Below are 18,658 nucleotides of genomic sequence, written 5' to 3'. Positions count from 1 at the left end.
AAACGTCCGCTACATCATGACCTCTGTTAAATCACGCAAGACTTCTGATAAATCTCCAGAGACTTCTAAATCTCATGAGACTCTTGCGCCATCACAAGATGGCTAAATACAACAAAACCCCCACTAAATCACAACATAAGACGGCTAAATCTACTGAGACGTCTTCTAAATCCTATGAGACTAATTATTAAACATACGCAGCTCTGCAAAACTCTTACAAGACCTTCGCTGAATAAGCCGCAAACTCCAAAGAGACGTAAGAATTAGGCCAGTACACAAAAAGACAATCTGTCTGTTTTTATCCCGTTTATCCCCCTTACCAAACAAGCACATCAAACACTTAAGTATCTTATGTCTTATAAAACGATGCTATAAGTCTATCCTGTCAGTGGTTTAGTGGATCTGAAACAGGTGAGGACCAACAATCTTACAGTAAATATTAAACTTGTTCAATATTTACAACCACAAATATTGGAAAGTGGGGAAAGCAGGCTACTCTCTGCCAATTTGATCCCGCGAATTGTGACAAACAAGGAAGTGGCAGGAAATAAAACACAGTATCTCCCTACCCAAGTCATTTTTTGTTTAAAAGTGAGTTCCCCCATATGACAAATACTTTCCAAAGCAATTGTTTTGTTGACAACATCTCCATTTTACAACATTCCCACCTCTGGTCCTCTTATTTTTTAATTTTTATTTAATTCAAATTGATCACGTGCTGAAGCAAGATTTCTGACTTGGATGACTTTGTTGCGAGATTCATGGTAGGACAGAATTTTTGTCAATACAACCAAAACTGTTAAACGGGGGCAAAGGGATCATGTGCAAGTACGAGTGTGGTGGCTTACTTGTAGAAGAGCACATAAGCCTCAGCATTCTGTACGCAAGACTCCGACACCTCGGTCACGCTTTGGTCATCAAACTCATACCAAAGATTGTTGAGGTCGTTCCTACAGTACGCGATGTAATGGCCACCTGCGGAAGCAAGGGAAGAGGTAGCGAGTTATGACAGCAGCATTTGCAGACCATAACAAATACGTTTGGCAATTCTAACGGCGCCCACTCACTGCTGGCAGTGCCGTGGTGGCAGATGACCGACAGCAGGTCGTAGTTGGCAATCTGTGTCGAGCTGTCCTTGGCTAAGAAGGGTTGCAGGTCCAGGCCCTCCAAAGGGAAGGAGACGTGGGTGCCAATCTTGGTGGAGAACATCAGCTCGTGCCTGAAGCGTTTCAGGTGGATACACAGAATCTAAAAGACAGCACGTTCATTTCAATCAGGAGATTGAGACGAAGGATTTGATGTCATGATGTCAAGTGTGATACCTCTGGCAAACTTTGCATTTTGCAAAACTTGACTCCATTTCGTAACCTTGGGGCGGAAAAGGATGATAAACATTATTTAAAATATTTTGAACAATGGGGGAAAAAAAATTAAAAACACTTACTTCTTGCATTTTTCACAGCTGTACATATTGTCGCCTAAAAAAAAAAATCACAACAAAAATTAAGTTGAAAAACAAAAAAGTCAATCTTGAAATTTCTTAGGCTAAATCACACTAGATGGCCGCAGAATTAGGGGTGTGCTCAAAAAAATCGATACGGCAATATATCGTGGCGGGCCTCATAACAATACCTGTATCGATACGCAGGCGTCAGAATCGATATTGCTCGTTAATTTTAAATAGGCAGTTAACGTTTGCCTTTGCAGCTTACATTTTCCCGAAAAAATAAAAACCAGCAGCGTCTGAAGTTAATTGCCTTCAATTAATGCGAAAAAAGCTCACCAGTGATTGGACATTGCGTCTTGTTAAGAAAAATGATAGCAGAGGAAGAATATCAACATTTATTTACTTTTAAACTTAACATGGCACGTGTCTTAATGTACCAATTTTCCTATATTTTGTTTAAAACGAAATAGAATGTGTTCCATGAAAACAATGCTGTTTTTATTTCCCCATATATTTCAAATAAGCACATTTTAGAACTGTAATTTTAATACTTTGATATTTTTGCTCATATCGGCTCATGCCCATTAACTCATTCACTCCCAACCATTTTCCCTTAAGTATTTTCCTGGATTTTGACAGATTTTTCAAGGCCCGCGAAATATGTTCTATTGCTATAAAAAATGGAACATACCAAAAGAGAGATTAAAGTCTCTTCTTTTATCAGGGAAAAAAAGTATATTCCTATCTGTTTCCGCTGTGCAGCAATTAGCAATAGAACATAGCTAAGTTTCGTTTTTCACAATTCTGCTTAGAACTGTGGGGAAGTCAGCTTTTTTTTTTAACATGGCCTGGTTGATCTCTTATACTCTGCTGCCACTCAACCATTTTCTGCAGTAGAGAGACTGCATCAAAGCCTTCTCTATGCTCTGGCATAAAAACAACAACAACAACAAAAAACGTATAAGTACGTCTTTGGGACACTTAAAACATTTACAATATGACGTATTTATACGTTTTTGGGAGCTAATGAGTTAATAAATGTGAAAACTGCTCCTTACTCTGCAGTGCGTACACATTTAGACCAGGCATGCCGCTTGGTGGTAAACCAGAAGAGCTAAGAACAATAACATTTTTGTCATCCAGCATAACAAACATATCCTTTAGGTATAAATATGACTGTTATTATAAAATGCAAGTAAATTAATGTAAAATATCGGGATACATATCGCCTTGAAGATCAAGTATTGGGATACATATGTATCGCGATACGTATCGTATCGTGACCCCTGTATCGTGATACGTATCGTATCGCGAGGTTGGCGGCAATACCCAGCCTTACGCAGAATACATCTTGCGAGACTCCCATGAAACCTCAAGACTTTGAAGTATGTGCATGCTCACCATTCCACAAAATAATTGTTTTAGGGATCAACATAAAAATCAACCAAACACCAGATTGCTCACCTTTCAGCTCGTCCCTGGCAAAGAAGGCTGCGAGACAATCTTGGAGCGTGACCACCGGACCCCAGAACCAGCTGAAAATAGAAACCGACAAGATGGATGACACCTGCTCTATTGTGAATGCCTTAAAATGTCAAATCTGTGCGTACCTCTTGATGTATTCCATGACGAACGCGATCCAGCCCTGCGGCGCGTATGCTTCCCCGCAGGAGCCGGCTTTCACCAGGGACGTCTGGTGGGTGGCGGAGTGCAGTTTGGCCAGGTCTTCCTTCCCCGGGATGGGTAAGGAGATGTCCTGGAAGTTCTCCAGCGTGACAGACACCTGAAAACACACGTGGTCAGTTCATTGTTGTATGTTAGGGCGACAACGCCCGACGACCACCCAATACTGACCCGATCGCAGGTGAGGCACTGGACAGAGCTCACAATAGTCCCGTCAAACACGTCCGAGATGACGCTGCGATACCGCCTCTGACATTTGCTCTTGGCTGGGGAGAACGTGCTCATGACTGTGAAGAGGCAGCAAGAGGATATACTGAATAAGAATAAACTCTGTCCACTAACATTTTCACAATGGGACAAAAAAAATTGAAAATGAGAAAAACGATCATCCCACTAACAACCAGTGAGCTGACAATGCAGAATGAAAATTACTGTCCACGACAAGGAGAAATGATTAAAAATATTTCCTTTCATGTCTAACTGTTTTACAACTTCTTCTAAATAACACATACTTGGGGAAAAGATCTTGTGACTTCTCTGAAGTAAGTAAGACTGCTGCTAAATCCCACGCGAGTCCTGCTAAATTACAGGATACTTTGTTAACCTCAATTAGACTGACATACAAAATCACGTAAGACTACTGCAAAAATCAAGCGATTCATGCAAGTTTGTGAAATCACGCAAGGTTTCTACTAAATGGTGTAAGACTTCTGTGAAATAGTGCAAGACCTTTGAGAAATTACACAAGATCTGCTAATTCCCACAAGATTTCTATTAATCTCATGCCACTTAACACTAATCACGAGATTTACGCAAAAAACAAAAAAAACTGGTCCGAGTTGTCAGTCATGCAAAACCTTACTAAAGCACACAAGACTTCCACAAAATATCATGCCACTTAAAAACAAAACAAAACAAAGCACACAACACAAGACTACAGCTAAATTACAAGAGACTTCCAAAAAAATGACATGACTTCTAAAAATGCAACCAGATTTCTGCGAAGTCATGCAAACCTTCTGCTTTAAAAAAAAAACAAAACAAAAAAACAAGACTTCCGCTAAATCATGCAAGACGTCATCTACATCGTACGAGACTTTAGGAAAATCTCATGAGACTTCAACAAGACTTCCAGTAAACCTTGTGAAACGTCCACTAAATATCCAGAGACTTCCAACTTCCAATATATCTCTAGAGACTTATGCTAAATGATGTAATACTGAAGCTAAAACACGCAAGACATCCAGCCGAACCTCGCAAGTTATACACTTAAGATTTCCGCTAAATCACTCAGGACTTGCAAATCTCATAAGACGTCACTCTGCTAAACCTTGTGAGACTTAAATTTGAGGACTGAACTTGGCAAACTGTATTACCGTACTTACAATATATTTTACATTAGCTTTTTGTTTCAGGGATATTAATTTCCACACAACCCCTTCCCACCTCCCAAGGTGCTATTTTTGTACCGCTGACAGGAAACTTATCATGTACCTTTCTTGTGTGCAGTGTTGAGGCTGGGCCACACAGAGGAAGCTTTGGGCGGGCTGCTGGACATTTTGTGGCCCTCCATCTGGACTGGACTTTGTGGTCTCGTGATGTTGGACATTTGGATGTCTGGAAAGGACTCTGGAGGAGGCGACCAGAACAAACATTGATGACAGCCAGTCACAGTGAAGCTGAGGCACATACACGACTCAGAAAAAGTTAGTAATAGAGAACTTTTAAGATGAACTTTCAAGATGAGCCTAAAATGCTTTACAAGGTGTTACATGTGAACTTATATTAACTCATTCACTCCCAACCATTTTCACTTAAGTGGTTTCCTGGATTTTGACTGATTTTTCAAGGCCCGCAAAATATTATGTTCTATTGCTATAAAAATATGGAACATACCAAAAGAGAGATTGGAGTCTCTTCTATTATCAGGGAAAAAAAGTATATTCCTATCCGTTTCCACTGTGCAGCAATTAGCAATAGAACATAGCTAAGTTTCATCGTTTTTCACAATTCTGCTTAGAACTGTGGGAGTTTTAACATGGCCTGGTTGATCTCTTATACTCTGCTGCCACTCAACCATTTTCTGCAGAAGAGAGACTGCATCAAAGCCTTCTCTATACTCTGGCATAAAAACAACTACAAAAAAACGTATAAATACGTCTTTGGGACACTTAAAACATTTAAAATCTGACGTATTTATAAGTTTTTGGGAGCTAATGAGTTCATCTTCTCTAAACTTCTGAATGCACATGTGAAACTGCTGCGTGATCCGGTGCTTTTTGCACAACTTGCTGCTCTCTAACAAGGAGCTGAATGGTAAAATTCCAAACAGGTGTTTGATGATCGATGAACCTTTCCAAGGACATCCACTTCTGTAAAGTATCTTCTCCTTACCCGATGTCCTGCTTTGCGTCTTAATGTGTCCCTGGCTGCTGATAATGGGCGTGGTCTCGGTGGCGGTGTCAACATCTTTGTCCATGTCCGCCGCTGTGTTCTCCCCGGCGCGGTAGATGTCGTTGATCATGTTCTTCTCCTTCTGCCACTCCCTGTTGGCCTGAACGTCGTCCTGCTCGGGAATCAGCATCTCCGCCTCGTTGTTGACGACGACGGCGGGCGCGTTGCCTGCGTGCAAGGCTTCGCTGTCGGCCCGATCGCTGCACCCGCACGACTCGCACGACTGAAAGTCGTTGTCCGACTGGTTATGGTTGTCGTCTTTGGGAGGGGTGTCTTCCACTGTGACGCTGCTGGACGGCTCGTAAGGCTCGGGCAGTGTCTCCTTCAGCTCTTCGTGCAGCTGGTCCATCAAGCAGCGGAGAAACTCCTGCGAGTCCTGCGGGCCAAATAGCACGATGAAGAGCATGAAAATCAGAAGCGTTACGGCGTGTTTTGATGACACGCTAACACAAAACACCGTGTGTGAATGTCGTATCAAACATCAAAACGTCTGGGAATGTTCCAAAGCAGAGCTAATTCTCAAACACAACCCAACGTGGCGCAACAAACCTCAGCTAATTCGTAATTTATCACACAGAAAGTAGGACACTGCCGTAGCTGCATGTGCATTCACGCAGTGACTCACCATGCTGCAAATACATCAAGTGATTATGTCAACTAGTGTCACGTCTAAAGTGCTTTCAAGGCAACAGGGCAGCAGAGTGTGAGTTGCACTACACGTTTAGTACGGGCTTTCCACTACAACCTCTTTCAACACAGATGCAGTCTTTTCCAGACTTTAGACCATGGGTGTTAAAGTAAAGGCCAGATCCAGCCGGTCACATGTTTAATAAGTGAGACAAACAATTAAATGTTTCTGCGTCATGTTTCTTGCAAAATGTATTTGTTCTTTTCATTCTGGCAAAAAGCAAATTTTTTCATTTTAACTTCAACTTAACCCATTTTGTCAGGGAGTACATTACCGCATTTCTACCAGTAGAACCGGGAGCGCTGTAGCTAGTGTTGTTCCGATACCGATACTGGTATCGGCCGATACTGCATTAAAACAGTGGTATCGGTATCGGTGACTACTCACAAGCAACATGCAGACACCATTCATTACAAAGCTAATATAGGATTTTGGATGCAGCATCTTGTGTCTTGCTCGTGCACGACATTCACTGATATGTGACATGCTCACTGCATACCGATCTAAGATATCCTATTGGCCCTTGAATGCTCTGAACCAATGGCAGGGCAGCTTTTTCATGTTGAGGAAAAAAAAACCTTAGGTATCGGCCGATACTGCGAAGCTGGTTATCGGTATCTGTATCGGGAGCCAAAAAACGGTATCGGAACAACACTAGCTGTAGCGCTCTTCTACCTTTAAAGCCGGGAAAGCGGATACGTCATTTTGTTTCGTTTTGACGAATTCTCGGTCTCCTTGCCGATGAAATGCATCAGAATATACACGTGAGAGTGATATGGGCCCTGGAATTTTATTCGAGCATTCATGGCTGACGCAAATTCGGAGGAGTTATGAAATAAATGACGGTGATAGACGGCGCGCTGAGTACTTTGAGTTCGAAGCAGTGGAACCACTTGACAGTCATATTGTTAAGACATGCGTTTGTTTGTAGACAATGAGGATGTTGAAAATATCAATCGCTTTGAAACGGAATGGACGATGAACAATTACCACTCGACTCCCCGAGGTTATTATAACTGCGCTCCAGTGTTGAATTGTGTTGTTTGTTGATTTATTAAAAAAATATATATATTGAAGGTTTCTAATAATAAAGTTAGGTTTGTGTGAAAGGCACCGGTGTAAACTCTAATGTTTTTGGAATTATGTTTCTATCTGCTTCAGGGGCTGTGATATAAAATTATTAAGTAGGCATTGACAATATTGTTCAATTTCCAGGAAAACTTGAAGTTTTTGGGATTGATTCTAAAGTCACCCATAGTTTTTTTTTTTTTTTTTTTTTTTTTTAAAGAGGCAGGTTTTGGCAAGCACTTTAGGCCCTAATGGGTTAAACCTGCATTCACACTGCCCATCAAAACCGGTTTTATTGTGGCGTTTCCCTTTATCGCTGTCTAGTGTGAAATATAACAATATGGCATGGAGCTTTATGACATTTGCTTTCACACCGCCACCATCCTGTCTCTGATACAACTTTAGGAAGCTGCGAAATTTTCAGACCAACTTCGAAAATTCTATTCTGTGTCACACACACACATACAACATGGAATCAGGAAAAAGCCCGCCAGTGACAAGCCAGGGCCAGGTATGTTAAATTTAACACCAGCTGCCCACGTATTTTTATGCTGAAAGTCATTGTCGACATTCTACATTGGCTGTGTGAAAAGTGCACTGCAGAAATGGGAATGTCCCTCTTTGATTAGTTCTGAGAGTCACAAGTAAATAAACGCTGACTACATTTTTACGTACATACGATCCACCAATCAATGAATAAATAAACATCACACACCTGCTGAGAGTATCCTCTGAACATAGGGTTTATGGCTTTGATTCCCTGGAATAGATTCGTGGGGACCACGTAGGAGGGTCTGAAATGCGATAGATCAGTGGAACAGACGTGAAGAAAAGGGTTACAGAAGAGCTAACTAATCCTGAGTGATTTTTCAACAAGAGGAAAAAAAAGTCACCAACCTGTTCTTGTGCCACAGGTCAGACACTAGTTTCTGGTAGCTCTTGCAGAGCGCTGGCTTCTTGTCCGTCTTCACCAGGCCGCCGCACTCGAGGAAGAACTGTGTCAAGGGTGGGCTGTGACAAAAGGACAAATTGTTACTTATGAGAAAATCTGGTGGTTGTTTTCTTAGAGGGGGACAAAATATCTTTAAAATTATGAGGACACATTATTGGTACTTTCACACGTCATTTCACAGAATGTTACCCTTGTTGGTAGCTGCTGCTGTTTTGGTTAGCAACAGTGTTCAAATGCACTCAAAAGTTATTCCTGCACTATGGTCACATGGTAAAGACATTCAACCCAACAAAATGACAAAGAAGTGTTTGCAAATGTATTTTAGCTACCATATAAGACGACAGACTGGCTTATTCCTTATTTAATTCCTACATGGGCCACATCAGACTGTCATGTGGCCACGTACTGCCTCACACGTCAGTCTTGAGACTATCACAGACACAGCCAATCGTTTTATGGGATCTTTCGCAATAAAAATAAAAATAGTTATGATGTTGAAAATCATTTTGTGTGCCGCTTTCTTTAATAACTTGTGACAAACTAGACATTAACATTAAGGCGCAGAATATTCCCACTCACTTGAGGCAAGTGATTTAGTTTGCAAATTTAAACCCGGCTTTTCTGTTGCACGCTAAATTTGACCGGCCTCCGGGCATGCAGTGTGCTGCAGTGAAGGATTGTTGTTTGCCACAAAACTTTGTTACTTTTAGTGGCCAATCACAAAGGGTGGAAGCAATAACAAAGACGAGCCCGCGGGGAGTAACAATAGGGTTTCTTTTATAAGCGGTGCACTGCAGCATCTTTGTGTGTAAATGTGTGTGCAGGCGTGAAGGGAAAGCAAAATAAACGGGCATCGTGAAGTAAAAATCGCCTCACCAGTTGGACAGGGCCTGTAGAGCGGCGTTCATGTAGCACGTGTTGCCGATGTTCTTCAGTCCGGTCAAGCCTGGGAAGGGAAGAGGGACTGCATGTTAAGCAAACAATCCGAAACAGAGGTGGCTCTGAGTCACCGTGGGCGGTGAGGATAAAAATAAAATTGTCAAATCTCATTCCATTCAAGTAACAGTTTGTCAATATGTCAGAAGCTGTAATATCAAAGCAGGGGTTGCCCTTTACAGAACATGTAGCACTATTAGGAAGAAACCACAAGTGAAATCTGACAAAGAACCATGTGACTTCACAAAGACCACGAAAAATGAATGCCTCCCGAGTCGTGAAGGAAGATACAGCTATTATCCACCGATATCTTTTACAAAGAACCCACTTTTCCCTCGTAGGGGGTAGCTGGGCTGAAGGAAATGTGAAACTGCTGGCTTTCTCCTTACCTGTCGACTTTGCATCGAGTTGTATCGTGCTGTGCTGTGATAAGTGTTTCCTCAAATTGGATGTGGAGTTTTTAGCCAGCGCACAGTTTGCAACGCACTGAGAGGGTTTTGTAATCTTTACTGGACACAAATGCGAAGTAATGGCTGTATTTCCAATGTGCAAATAAATACACACGTTTGTGGCGGTCCTCCTGCTTCTTCCACTGTTTACGTCGTGACGATGTCGATAGTGTCTCCCAAACGCAAGAGAAACATTTTCTCATGGAAATTATCTTCGAAATAGGCAACAAAATTCTGCATTCTACATACATTATGAGGTAATAAAAAAATTGGAAAGTAACTTTAATCAGATTACCGGTTTGGAAAAATGAACGCGTTAGATTGCTCGTTATTGAAAGAAAGTAATCAGATTACAATAACGCGTTGGTGACAACACTGGTACAATAATTATCATGATATTGTGGGGAGGTTGGCAATACAAAAAAGGTCACACTATGATAATTATTATGATATTGTGGGGAGGTTGGCAATACAAAAAAAGTCAAAATATTGTAAGAAAAAAAAAAAAAAAAAATATTGTGCACCTACGAACTCTCATAGTTAACACTGAGGCACTTACTTGCTAATACAAGCACACAGAGTTCCTCCACATATTGATTCGCTTCACAAGCATATTACGTTCCCCATCATTTGACCATTAGTGTGGATTTTAAACATAGAAGGGCCAAACCATGCTTTGAAAATTAAAACTGCACTAAAAAAACTAGCCACCAGAGGGTGCTAGAACTGCACAAATGGAAATCAACCCGACTTTTTGAACAGACGTGCTGCTTTTAATATTGTGATATGGCGACGACGATATATCGTGGCCGTTTTAATATCGTGATATCATGATACTGCCATTATCATTACATCCCTAGTAGTTCACCATACTGTGTTTATTGTCATGTGCTGGGGCGAGTGAGAGAAAGACAAGAGTGTGTGAGGGAGCTGTAGCCCCCAGGCAAGCATTTTTGCTGAACATAAACAATGATTTAGATTTATTTCAGCAATATTTTCACAATACTGAAAATCATGGTCATTTTGGTCAACAGAACCTGAACTAGAACAAGAAATGTTCATGCCATTTTCTCTCTATCCGCTCACTGCAAAAATCGGTTTTGCTAAAATGTCTAAAAATAAAGATTTCCAAAGACGTTTATTTTGCGTTTGGGAGAATGAGGCCTAAATTGTAGAATATTTCATTTAAAACTCTGAAAACCCTTGTTATTTATTATTATTTAGTCCTATTTCTTGACTACAAAAGGCTTCTCCCAAAAATGTATTTTTCTGTGAACTAAAATTCAATTTACGTGTGGATGGAAGGCCAAAGAGACACACACATTGCCAGCAACGTTTGCTTTTACAGCCACAGCGCTAAAGGGGCTCGAGTGTCTTGTGCACATGTCGAACTACGGTAACAGTTCACCTCGAGCACGCATGTCGTCCTCTTCCTCCGTCTCCATGTCAAGGTCTTCGCAAACGCCATTGGGGGTCAGCCGGAGGGAGGTGGGGCTCACAGGAGAAGCTCTGCTGTTACCCTTCGGTGAAGTACAAACACGCACAAAAAAACAACAACGTTGGTTATCTGGACAATGGCAAAGCTCAAATCCAAGAGAACACTGTTAGGTAACAGAGTAATTATGCAATAAAGTGGTCATATTCTAAATGATAAGAGGACATGTGGTGGTGATATGTACCTGCTGTGATGAGGCAAGAGGCTTGCTGTTGGACTGCGGGGGCTGAGCGACTAGTTTACGGTCCAGGAAGACCTCCTTGCCGCAGGCGTAACACCACACGCGCAGCGTGGTCAGGTTCACCGTCAGGTTGTGGCCGGTCTCCTGCGTGCAACAATGACAAATGAGTCAAGCATATCAAAATATTTGGTTTTATTATTTGGAGAGCTACAGTAGGATTATATCGTTCACCTGTGGAACTAAGTTTTAACACAGCGGTTGATCAAACCCCGGGGGTTCAACGGAGGCAAGGACACACCCGACTTTCTTGTCCTATCTGTACTGCAGGGAATTTGGTGCACTCAGTACGCGACTTTTGACTGTTGTAATGGCATGTTGTGTGATTGTATTCTTCTAATCCCTTCATACTATGTTGAGTAAAAAAATAAAAAAAATAAAAATAAAAATTGTTAAAAAATTATGCAATATGAACTGAATTGTATAACGGAATGTATGGTGTTCCACAGGGTTCAATTCTGGGGCCTCTGCTGTTTTCATTGTATCTGCTGCCTCTGGGTTCCATCGAAGAAAACAGCGGCGACTGGTTTAAAGTGTTCTATAAACTATAAATAGACCGTTAAGTGATGAGAGTCAGCATTTGTTCGAACTGCAGGATTTGCAGTGTCGAGTTGATTAATTCTAGTCCAACACAACTAGCAAAACTAATGGAACACTTCCTTCACCCTTCAGACCTGCATTTTTTCCTGCTGGGCAAAAATTGTTTGTTTTTTACTGATTTAGACTCTTTTTCTCCACATAAGCACATCATGGAAAATTTTTGGGGGGTTATCTCATGTTTTTATTTGTTATATTGGACGCCAGGATAGTATGGCTGTGACCCGTTGTAAACTTAAGCTTACATGTAACATTTTTAACATGAAAGTCATGCAAATCAACTTGGTTAGCTAGCTAACTAGCCAATCATGAACCAAAAGTGTTGGCGTCATCCGAATTATGCGTTTTTATTGGTTTAGACACGCAAATCTGTCATGTCCACTGCAATCATCAATGGGACCGAATGGATGCATGGAGATGGGGAACACGAACACAACACTTTCTGAATACAAGGTGGAAAAAAGGTGAAAATTCGATGAAAAGGCTACTCTTCCTGTTCATTTTGTTTACCAGTAAACCCTATCTATGCCTATGTTTTGAATTAAAAAAATAAAATAAATAAATAAATAAATAAATATATATATTTTAGGGATGTGAATTGCCTAGTACCTGACGATTCGATTCGTATCTCGATTCATAGGTCACGATTCGATTCGATACCGATTAATCCCGATACGAATTTATAAGTCCATTATTATGATTTTTTATTTTATTTAAATTTAGAAAATATTAATCAGTAAACTTGTACAGTGTAAGATTTGTATGAATTATGTATTATTTATTTATCTGAAACTTCAGTCTTATACAGGTTGTAATCTGTTTCATATTTGAACAGCATTAAAATAAAATATTAAGGCTGAGTGTTCCATTAATATAACATTTTTCCATGCTTATTAAGGTGTGAACCCCAAGACGGTTTGGTAAATATTTTTCCATCAAAAATGGATATTTAAAAATCGATTTGGCCGCCTATTGAATCGATTCGAGAATTGCGCGATGTAATATCGCAATATATTGCCGAATCGATTTTTTTAACACCCCTAATATATATATATATATATATATATATATATATATATATATATATATATATATATTATTTTTATTTATTTATTTATTTTTCAATAAAGAATAGTTCGGTGTATGATCATCGGAAACTGGTGGAGTTCAGTACGTCCAAACAAGGTTTAAGAATCACTGCTTTGACACGAATAAAAATGTACGAGTAATTGATGACCCCCAATTTAGTTATTAAGAAATTCTGTAAGTGCCTCTAGATGGTAGCAAAATACTGTTTTATTTTACAGGGCCAGGCTCCTCCTCCTAAATGAAGCTCCTCACAAGACTTTAACATAGTTCCTTGCGCGAACATGCGCCAAAAGCATACTTTTATATTAAGACAGGGCTTTTACCTGAGCACAAAAAAAACAAAAAAAAACAAATAGTTTTCAGTGAATATGACCACAAAGCTAAAATGTAAACAGACCTGTATTGACTAGTTAACAACACTAGCTTCTGATGCACGGCACATACTTGTTCACTCGGTGAATACATATATATCTCTCTGAAACTACATGCATTTGTATTTTGGAGATGGTTGTGACGGTGGGGGTCGCCCGCCCGTGTGCATTATTGATGCAGGCCACATTAACGGTCACACGGCAGCAGAGAAAGAGGCCCAGACTACAAAGAAAGAGTCTAAATGATTCATGAGAGGAAATATAGCAGACATTATTAAGCGCTTTGATATGTGGATTTATTGGACTTTGCATCAGTCAGTGTGACACGTTTCACGGGAGTTTATTACTCGATACTTGATATTGCGGTAAGAATAGAAGGCTAAAAGACATTTATTGCGGATTAGTGCAGTAATGGTAGTGATTTACTCGTGAAATCAGAAGTACCATGGGGGGGAAAAAACAACTTTAAAAGGCACGGGGTGATTCATTTTTCACACTAGAATGACCTTTAATAGAATGTTAACATGTAACTGTTTTTAAAGTCTGCGCAATGAATAAAGGTTTTATTATGGCGACAAGTCTGACCCAAGAACAGATTTTACTATGGGAAACAAGAGCAATTGATGTTTTTATGGCATAACAATTCAGACTAGTGCTTCTGGTGCAATTGGCAAAATGGAGTTCTTTAGAATAATTTGTTTTTAAAAAATATATATATTTATGTTGCGTTTTTATAAATATAAAAGATTTCAGGTGTTTATTTTATGTATTTGTCTTTAATTTGTGGTATAATTTACAGCTGGCAATTAGATGTTTCACTTAAAGGGGCTGTCTGCTGGTTTCACTCAGGGAAATGCACTTTTTAAATACAGGATTTAAACAAACAAACTAATTCTCAATTTATAGATATGGGTTTTTCATAACGTGTGGGGGTGATTTTGTCCTAAACCCCCACACCCCCAGCATGTATTTTGGCATTTTGTGTTTGTTTTGTAAACAGCGGGACGTTTCTGTGGAAAGACAGTGTTTACACCCCTCCAGCCAATCGCAGAGCGGGAGGGTGGCATGTCGCAAACTGGCCGGGTGAATGTGTCAGCTGCGTGACGTCACTCCCGCGGCAATTTGAAAGAACGCACGGATTATTATTATTTTTTTCCCCACTCACTCACTCACTCACTCACGCACTCACTCACAGACGCTTACATGTGAATGGAAAAAAAAAATCCATGCATGCTTTCAAATTGCCGCGGGAGTGACGTCATGCAGCTGACACGTTCGCCCGGCCCCGTTTGCGACCCCCCCCCCCAAAAAAAATAATAATAATACAGACTGGGGGTATGGGGGTTTAGGACAAAATTATCCCCACACGTTATGAAAAGCCTATATCTATAAATTGAGTAGTAGTTTGTTTGTTTAAATCCTGTATTTAAAAAGTGCATTTTCCTCAGTTCAACCGGCAGACAGCCCCTTTAAAAAGAAAAGATTCACGTTGTTAAATGTAGCAAATATTTTTTGTATTTTACTGCAAACATTTTGTTTGATTTTTTTTTTTTTAAATCTATTGGGCAATTTACTATTGACATTTTCATGGGTCATTTTAAACATCATGAAGTCTGTTCGTGTTTACACAAAAGAAAAACGCTTTATCTTAAGCGTGTCCTTCCCTTACTGCAGCTTACGTGGACCAAACTGTGACCTTATAACTCAAGAACGAACCAAACTGCTACTTAATCCATCAAGTTAAGTGGATGGATGGAAGGACATCGCGGTGCTTTCAAATCAATCCGCCGCCATTAAACCATCAGGCGCGCGCGCACACGCATACAAAATCTAATGTAGCTTTCATTTGGGTCAAGGAGCACAGAGTCCCTCCTGAGGCACAGCAAATGATGACTTTGCATTCATATCGCTTCAGCAATGAGGCGACCAAAAAGAGGAGAAAAGAAAAAAAAGCCCAGCCAACAGCGGATCCTGTAAACGTGCGAATGGCAGCAGTGTTCCGTCTCCCCCACACTTCCCTGAGGAATCACGATTAATAATAGATGAGCCACTCGTGAAATTGCACTGGATGTGGACTGGAAACGCCTTGGGTTAGATTTATGCTGCAGGTCCAAGTGGCCAATTCCAATTTAATACCTACAGTGGGTGTAAAATGTCTACAAGAACATCTCTTGGACAAAGGCGAGGTTTTTGTGGTTACCTACAACTGAATGAAGACATCTTTTTCAAGACAGGAAGTAAAAATAAACAAACGGGATACATAAAGCGATTGCGCAATCCTGCACACACTCATAAGTGGGCTGTGGCTACATTCAGAATGAACCAATCAAATTCAATCTCAGAATTAGCCAATGAAATTGAAACTCGTGTTAAATGTGAGTCAGCACACAGCTACCACCATTTCAAGTAGGGGTGTTAAAAAAAAAAAAATCGATTCGGCAATATATTGTGATACTACAGCATGCAATTCTCGAATCGATTCAATAGGCAGCCGAATAGATTTTTTTTAACATCCATTTTGATGGAAAATATTCAAAAAAACATCTAACTTTGTTATAAGTTATATTAATGGAATATTAAACCTTAATATTTTATTTCAATGCTGTTCTAACATGAAAAAAGGTTAAAACCTATTTGTTAAATACAGTGGCTCACAGTTATAACACTGAAGCTTCAGATCAATAAATAATACATTTTAATACAAATCTTACAGTGTACATGTATAGGTTTACTGAATGGTATTTTCTAAATTTGAGTAAAAAAAAATCGCAACAATCGACTTGTAAATTCATATCGGGATTAATCGGTATCGAATCGAATCGTGACCTATGAATCGTGATACGGATCGAATAGTCAGGTACTAGGCAATTCACACCCCTAGATTTATTTATTTTATTTTATTTTTTTTATTTTTTATCTCTAGCAGTCCCAACGCTGACTTCCAACTGTTCATAATTCCCTCCACTTTGACCAAGGCCCAGTTCCAGCTGAGGGAGAAAAAAAATAAAAAATCCCCAAAGCATGTTACTCCCAACACCACAGTGTTGATTTTGGTGACAAGCAGTATTGTGTTTGGCATAAACATACATTTTTCATTCATGAATTCATGACCAAAAAATTGTGCCTTGGTTTCATCGGATTATAACACATTTTCCCCCGCATTGGAGATATTTCAAGTGTGGTTTTACTTCTTTTAGTTACAGTTGTGCTGGAAAGTTCAGTAAACTTATGAGCACATTGTATGGTGGGGAAAAAGGTTTCAAGCCCATAAATTCCAAAATACTGTGGCAATTGTTTGTTTTCGGAGGTTGAAGTTAAAGGTGTGAATTTTGGTGACGGTTCATAGCATTTTTGTTTCATTTAGCAACGTTTAGCTTTTGTACATTTACAGTTGTGCTCATAAGTTCACACACCCCAAGGGTATGTCAACTTTCAAGCACAACTGTAAAGCTTCCATCTTGTTCCCCGACCCAGACATGAAGAAGACAGGTGACTGTTGTCACAGCCAGTACTTGCCAGCAATTTCTGCAGCTCCTTCAACGTCACTGACCGATCTTTTCATGAATTTTGGAAGGTTGTCAAGTTCTTGGTAATATCAGTGTTGTGCCATATCTTCTCGACTTGTTGAGGACTGCCTTCACGGTTTTCCATTAATACCTCAAAACTTCTTTGTACCCTTCTCCTAAGTGACGTCTGAACAATGAGATCTCCCTGATTCTGTGGACCATGGCTTGTGCTGTAACTACAAAACTCTCAGGGAAAGCCTGCTAGAACAGCTAAATCTTTATTTGGGGTTAATCGGGGGCACTTTCAATTGTTTTGAAATTACTTACCCTGGTGTTTTTTTTTTTGTTTTTTTTTGTTTTTTAAATTGCAATTGAACGGGGTATTGTGTGTAAATTTCACATCCATTGTATATGCTGATATATTTTTTTTTGGATTATCTTTTTCAAGTAAAATATTCCCAGACTGGTTGTGTTAACACTTGACATAAAATATTAATTAACCCACTCACACAGACAAATTTCATGTCCGGTTAACACTAGGGATGTACGATAACGGCAATATCATGATATTGCGATATTAAAAATGACAATATATCGTCGTCGTCCTGGCACAATATTCAAAGTGGCACATCTGTTAAAAAAAAAAAAAAAAAAAAAAAAGTCAAGTTGATTTCCTTTTGTGCAGTTCTAGCACCCTCTTGGTGGCAATTTTTTTAGTGCACTTTACTTTTCACAAGGGATGTTTTGGCCCTTCTATGTTTAAAATCCACACTCATGGTCAGATGCACATAATATGTTTGTGAAGCGAGTCAATATGTGGAGGAAGTCAATGTGTGCCTGAATTAGCAAGGAAGTGCCTCAATATTAAGTGTTATTAGCGATTGTAGGTTGTTTATATGCATTGCTCTTATGTACAAAAGCACAAGTTTTTTTAGTATGAGCTCTTTTTTTTTTTTTTTAACAATATTGTGGCCTTTGAATCACCTACATACCCACAATATGTGATAATTATCGTATTGTGACCTTCGTATCGTGATAATATCGTATCATGATATATCATTTGGATATCGTTACATCCCTAGTTAACACCTAGATTAAGTTCAACTGTGGAAAACTACTTTTTGCTGACATCTCACCTGCGAATGTCCTGTGCTGTGGTCCACGTGGGATTCTCCACAGCCGACGTATGCACAGCCATTCTTGTGACACAAAAATACAACATCATTTTATGGATAAGAAAAAAAAAAAAAACTTTTTTTTTTGTGTGTGTTTTTTTCTTATTATTTTGTCTTGCCTCCAAACAAGCCCACAAATTTGGTCCTCCAACTTTACAGTCTTGACATTGGCCCTGAAGATATAACAACATTCATGTTAGCATGTATGGCACGGTGCTAAATGTTGTGTTTCGACTTTTCGACCAGTACGGTTCAAGGCATTCTCGTAACGAGCGAAGAAGGAACTGACTCACGTGTGACTTGTGGATGAGTTCCTCCTTGGTGATCTCCCCCACGCAGTCCAGGTGGGGGCAGTCGCAGCTGGGGGCCGGCGGCATTGCTCAACCGACAGCTGCTAAGGAAAACAGTGCAAATAGAAAGGCAGTCAGTTCCTCGTTCAAATAAAACAAACTTAACAGGGATCACCGCGGCACAGCGTTGTTGATTGTTTTGAATATCAACCGCATCTCG

General features: G+C 39.9%; 1 protein-coding gene across 2 annotated transcripts in view; it reads right to left on the bottom strand.

Moving 5' to 3' along the window:
• The window catches only part of usp33 (ubiquitin specific peptidase 33), a 29,088-nt gene that overhangs the window by 7,793 nt on the left and 2,637 nt on the right, over window positions 1-18,658 (bottom strand). Inside the window, exons 2-18 of one of the 2 annotated variants that reach the window (XM_077514450.1) lie at window positions 18,442-18,542; window positions 18,268-18,321; window positions 18,110-18,172; window positions 11,357-11,497; window positions 11,086-11,197; window positions 9,169-9,238; window positions 8,238-8,351; window positions 8,056-8,134; window positions 5,525-5,960; window positions 4,625-4,759; window positions 3,302-3,417; window positions 3,058-3,230; window positions 2,912-2,982; window positions 1,445-1,478; window positions 1,323-1,368; window positions 1,068-1,248; window positions 849-975 (exon numbers count right to left, since the gene is read on the bottom strand). In XM_077514450.1, coding sequence (XP_077370576.1) covers window positions 849-975; window positions 1,068-1,248; window positions 1,323-1,368; window positions 1,445-1,478; window positions 2,912-2,982; window positions 3,058-3,230; window positions 3,302-3,417; window positions 4,625-4,759; window positions 5,525-5,960; window positions 8,056-8,134; window positions 8,238-8,351; window positions 9,169-9,238; window positions 11,086-11,197; window positions 11,357-11,497; window positions 18,110-18,172; window positions 18,268-18,321; window positions 18,442-18,525 — 2,036 coding nt within the window. In that variant the 5' untranslated portion in view covers window positions 18,526-18,542. The remainder of the gene's footprint in view (window positions 1-848; window positions 976-1,067; window positions 1,249-1,322; window positions 1,369-1,444; window positions 1,479-2,911; window positions 2,983-3,057; window positions 3,231-3,301; window positions 3,418-4,624; window positions 4,760-5,524; window positions 5,961-8,055; window positions 8,135-8,237; window positions 8,352-9,168; window positions 9,239-11,085; window positions 11,198-11,356; window positions 11,498-18,109; window positions 18,173-18,267; window positions 18,322-18,441; window positions 18,543-18,658) is intronic. The other variant, XM_077514459.1, reaches the window with a different exon arrangement.

The sequence above is a fragment of the Festucalex cinctus genome, chromosome 1, assembly GCF_051991245.1.
Source record: "Festucalex cinctus isolate MCC-2025b chromosome 1, RoL_Fcin_1.0, whole genome shotgun sequence".
Lineage (NCBI taxonomy): Eukaryota > Metazoa > Chordata > Actinopteri > Syngnathiformes > Syngnathidae > Festucalex > Festucalex cinctus.
Note: the sequence above shows the minus strand (reverse complement) of the source record. Positions and strands in the feature narration are given on the sequence as shown.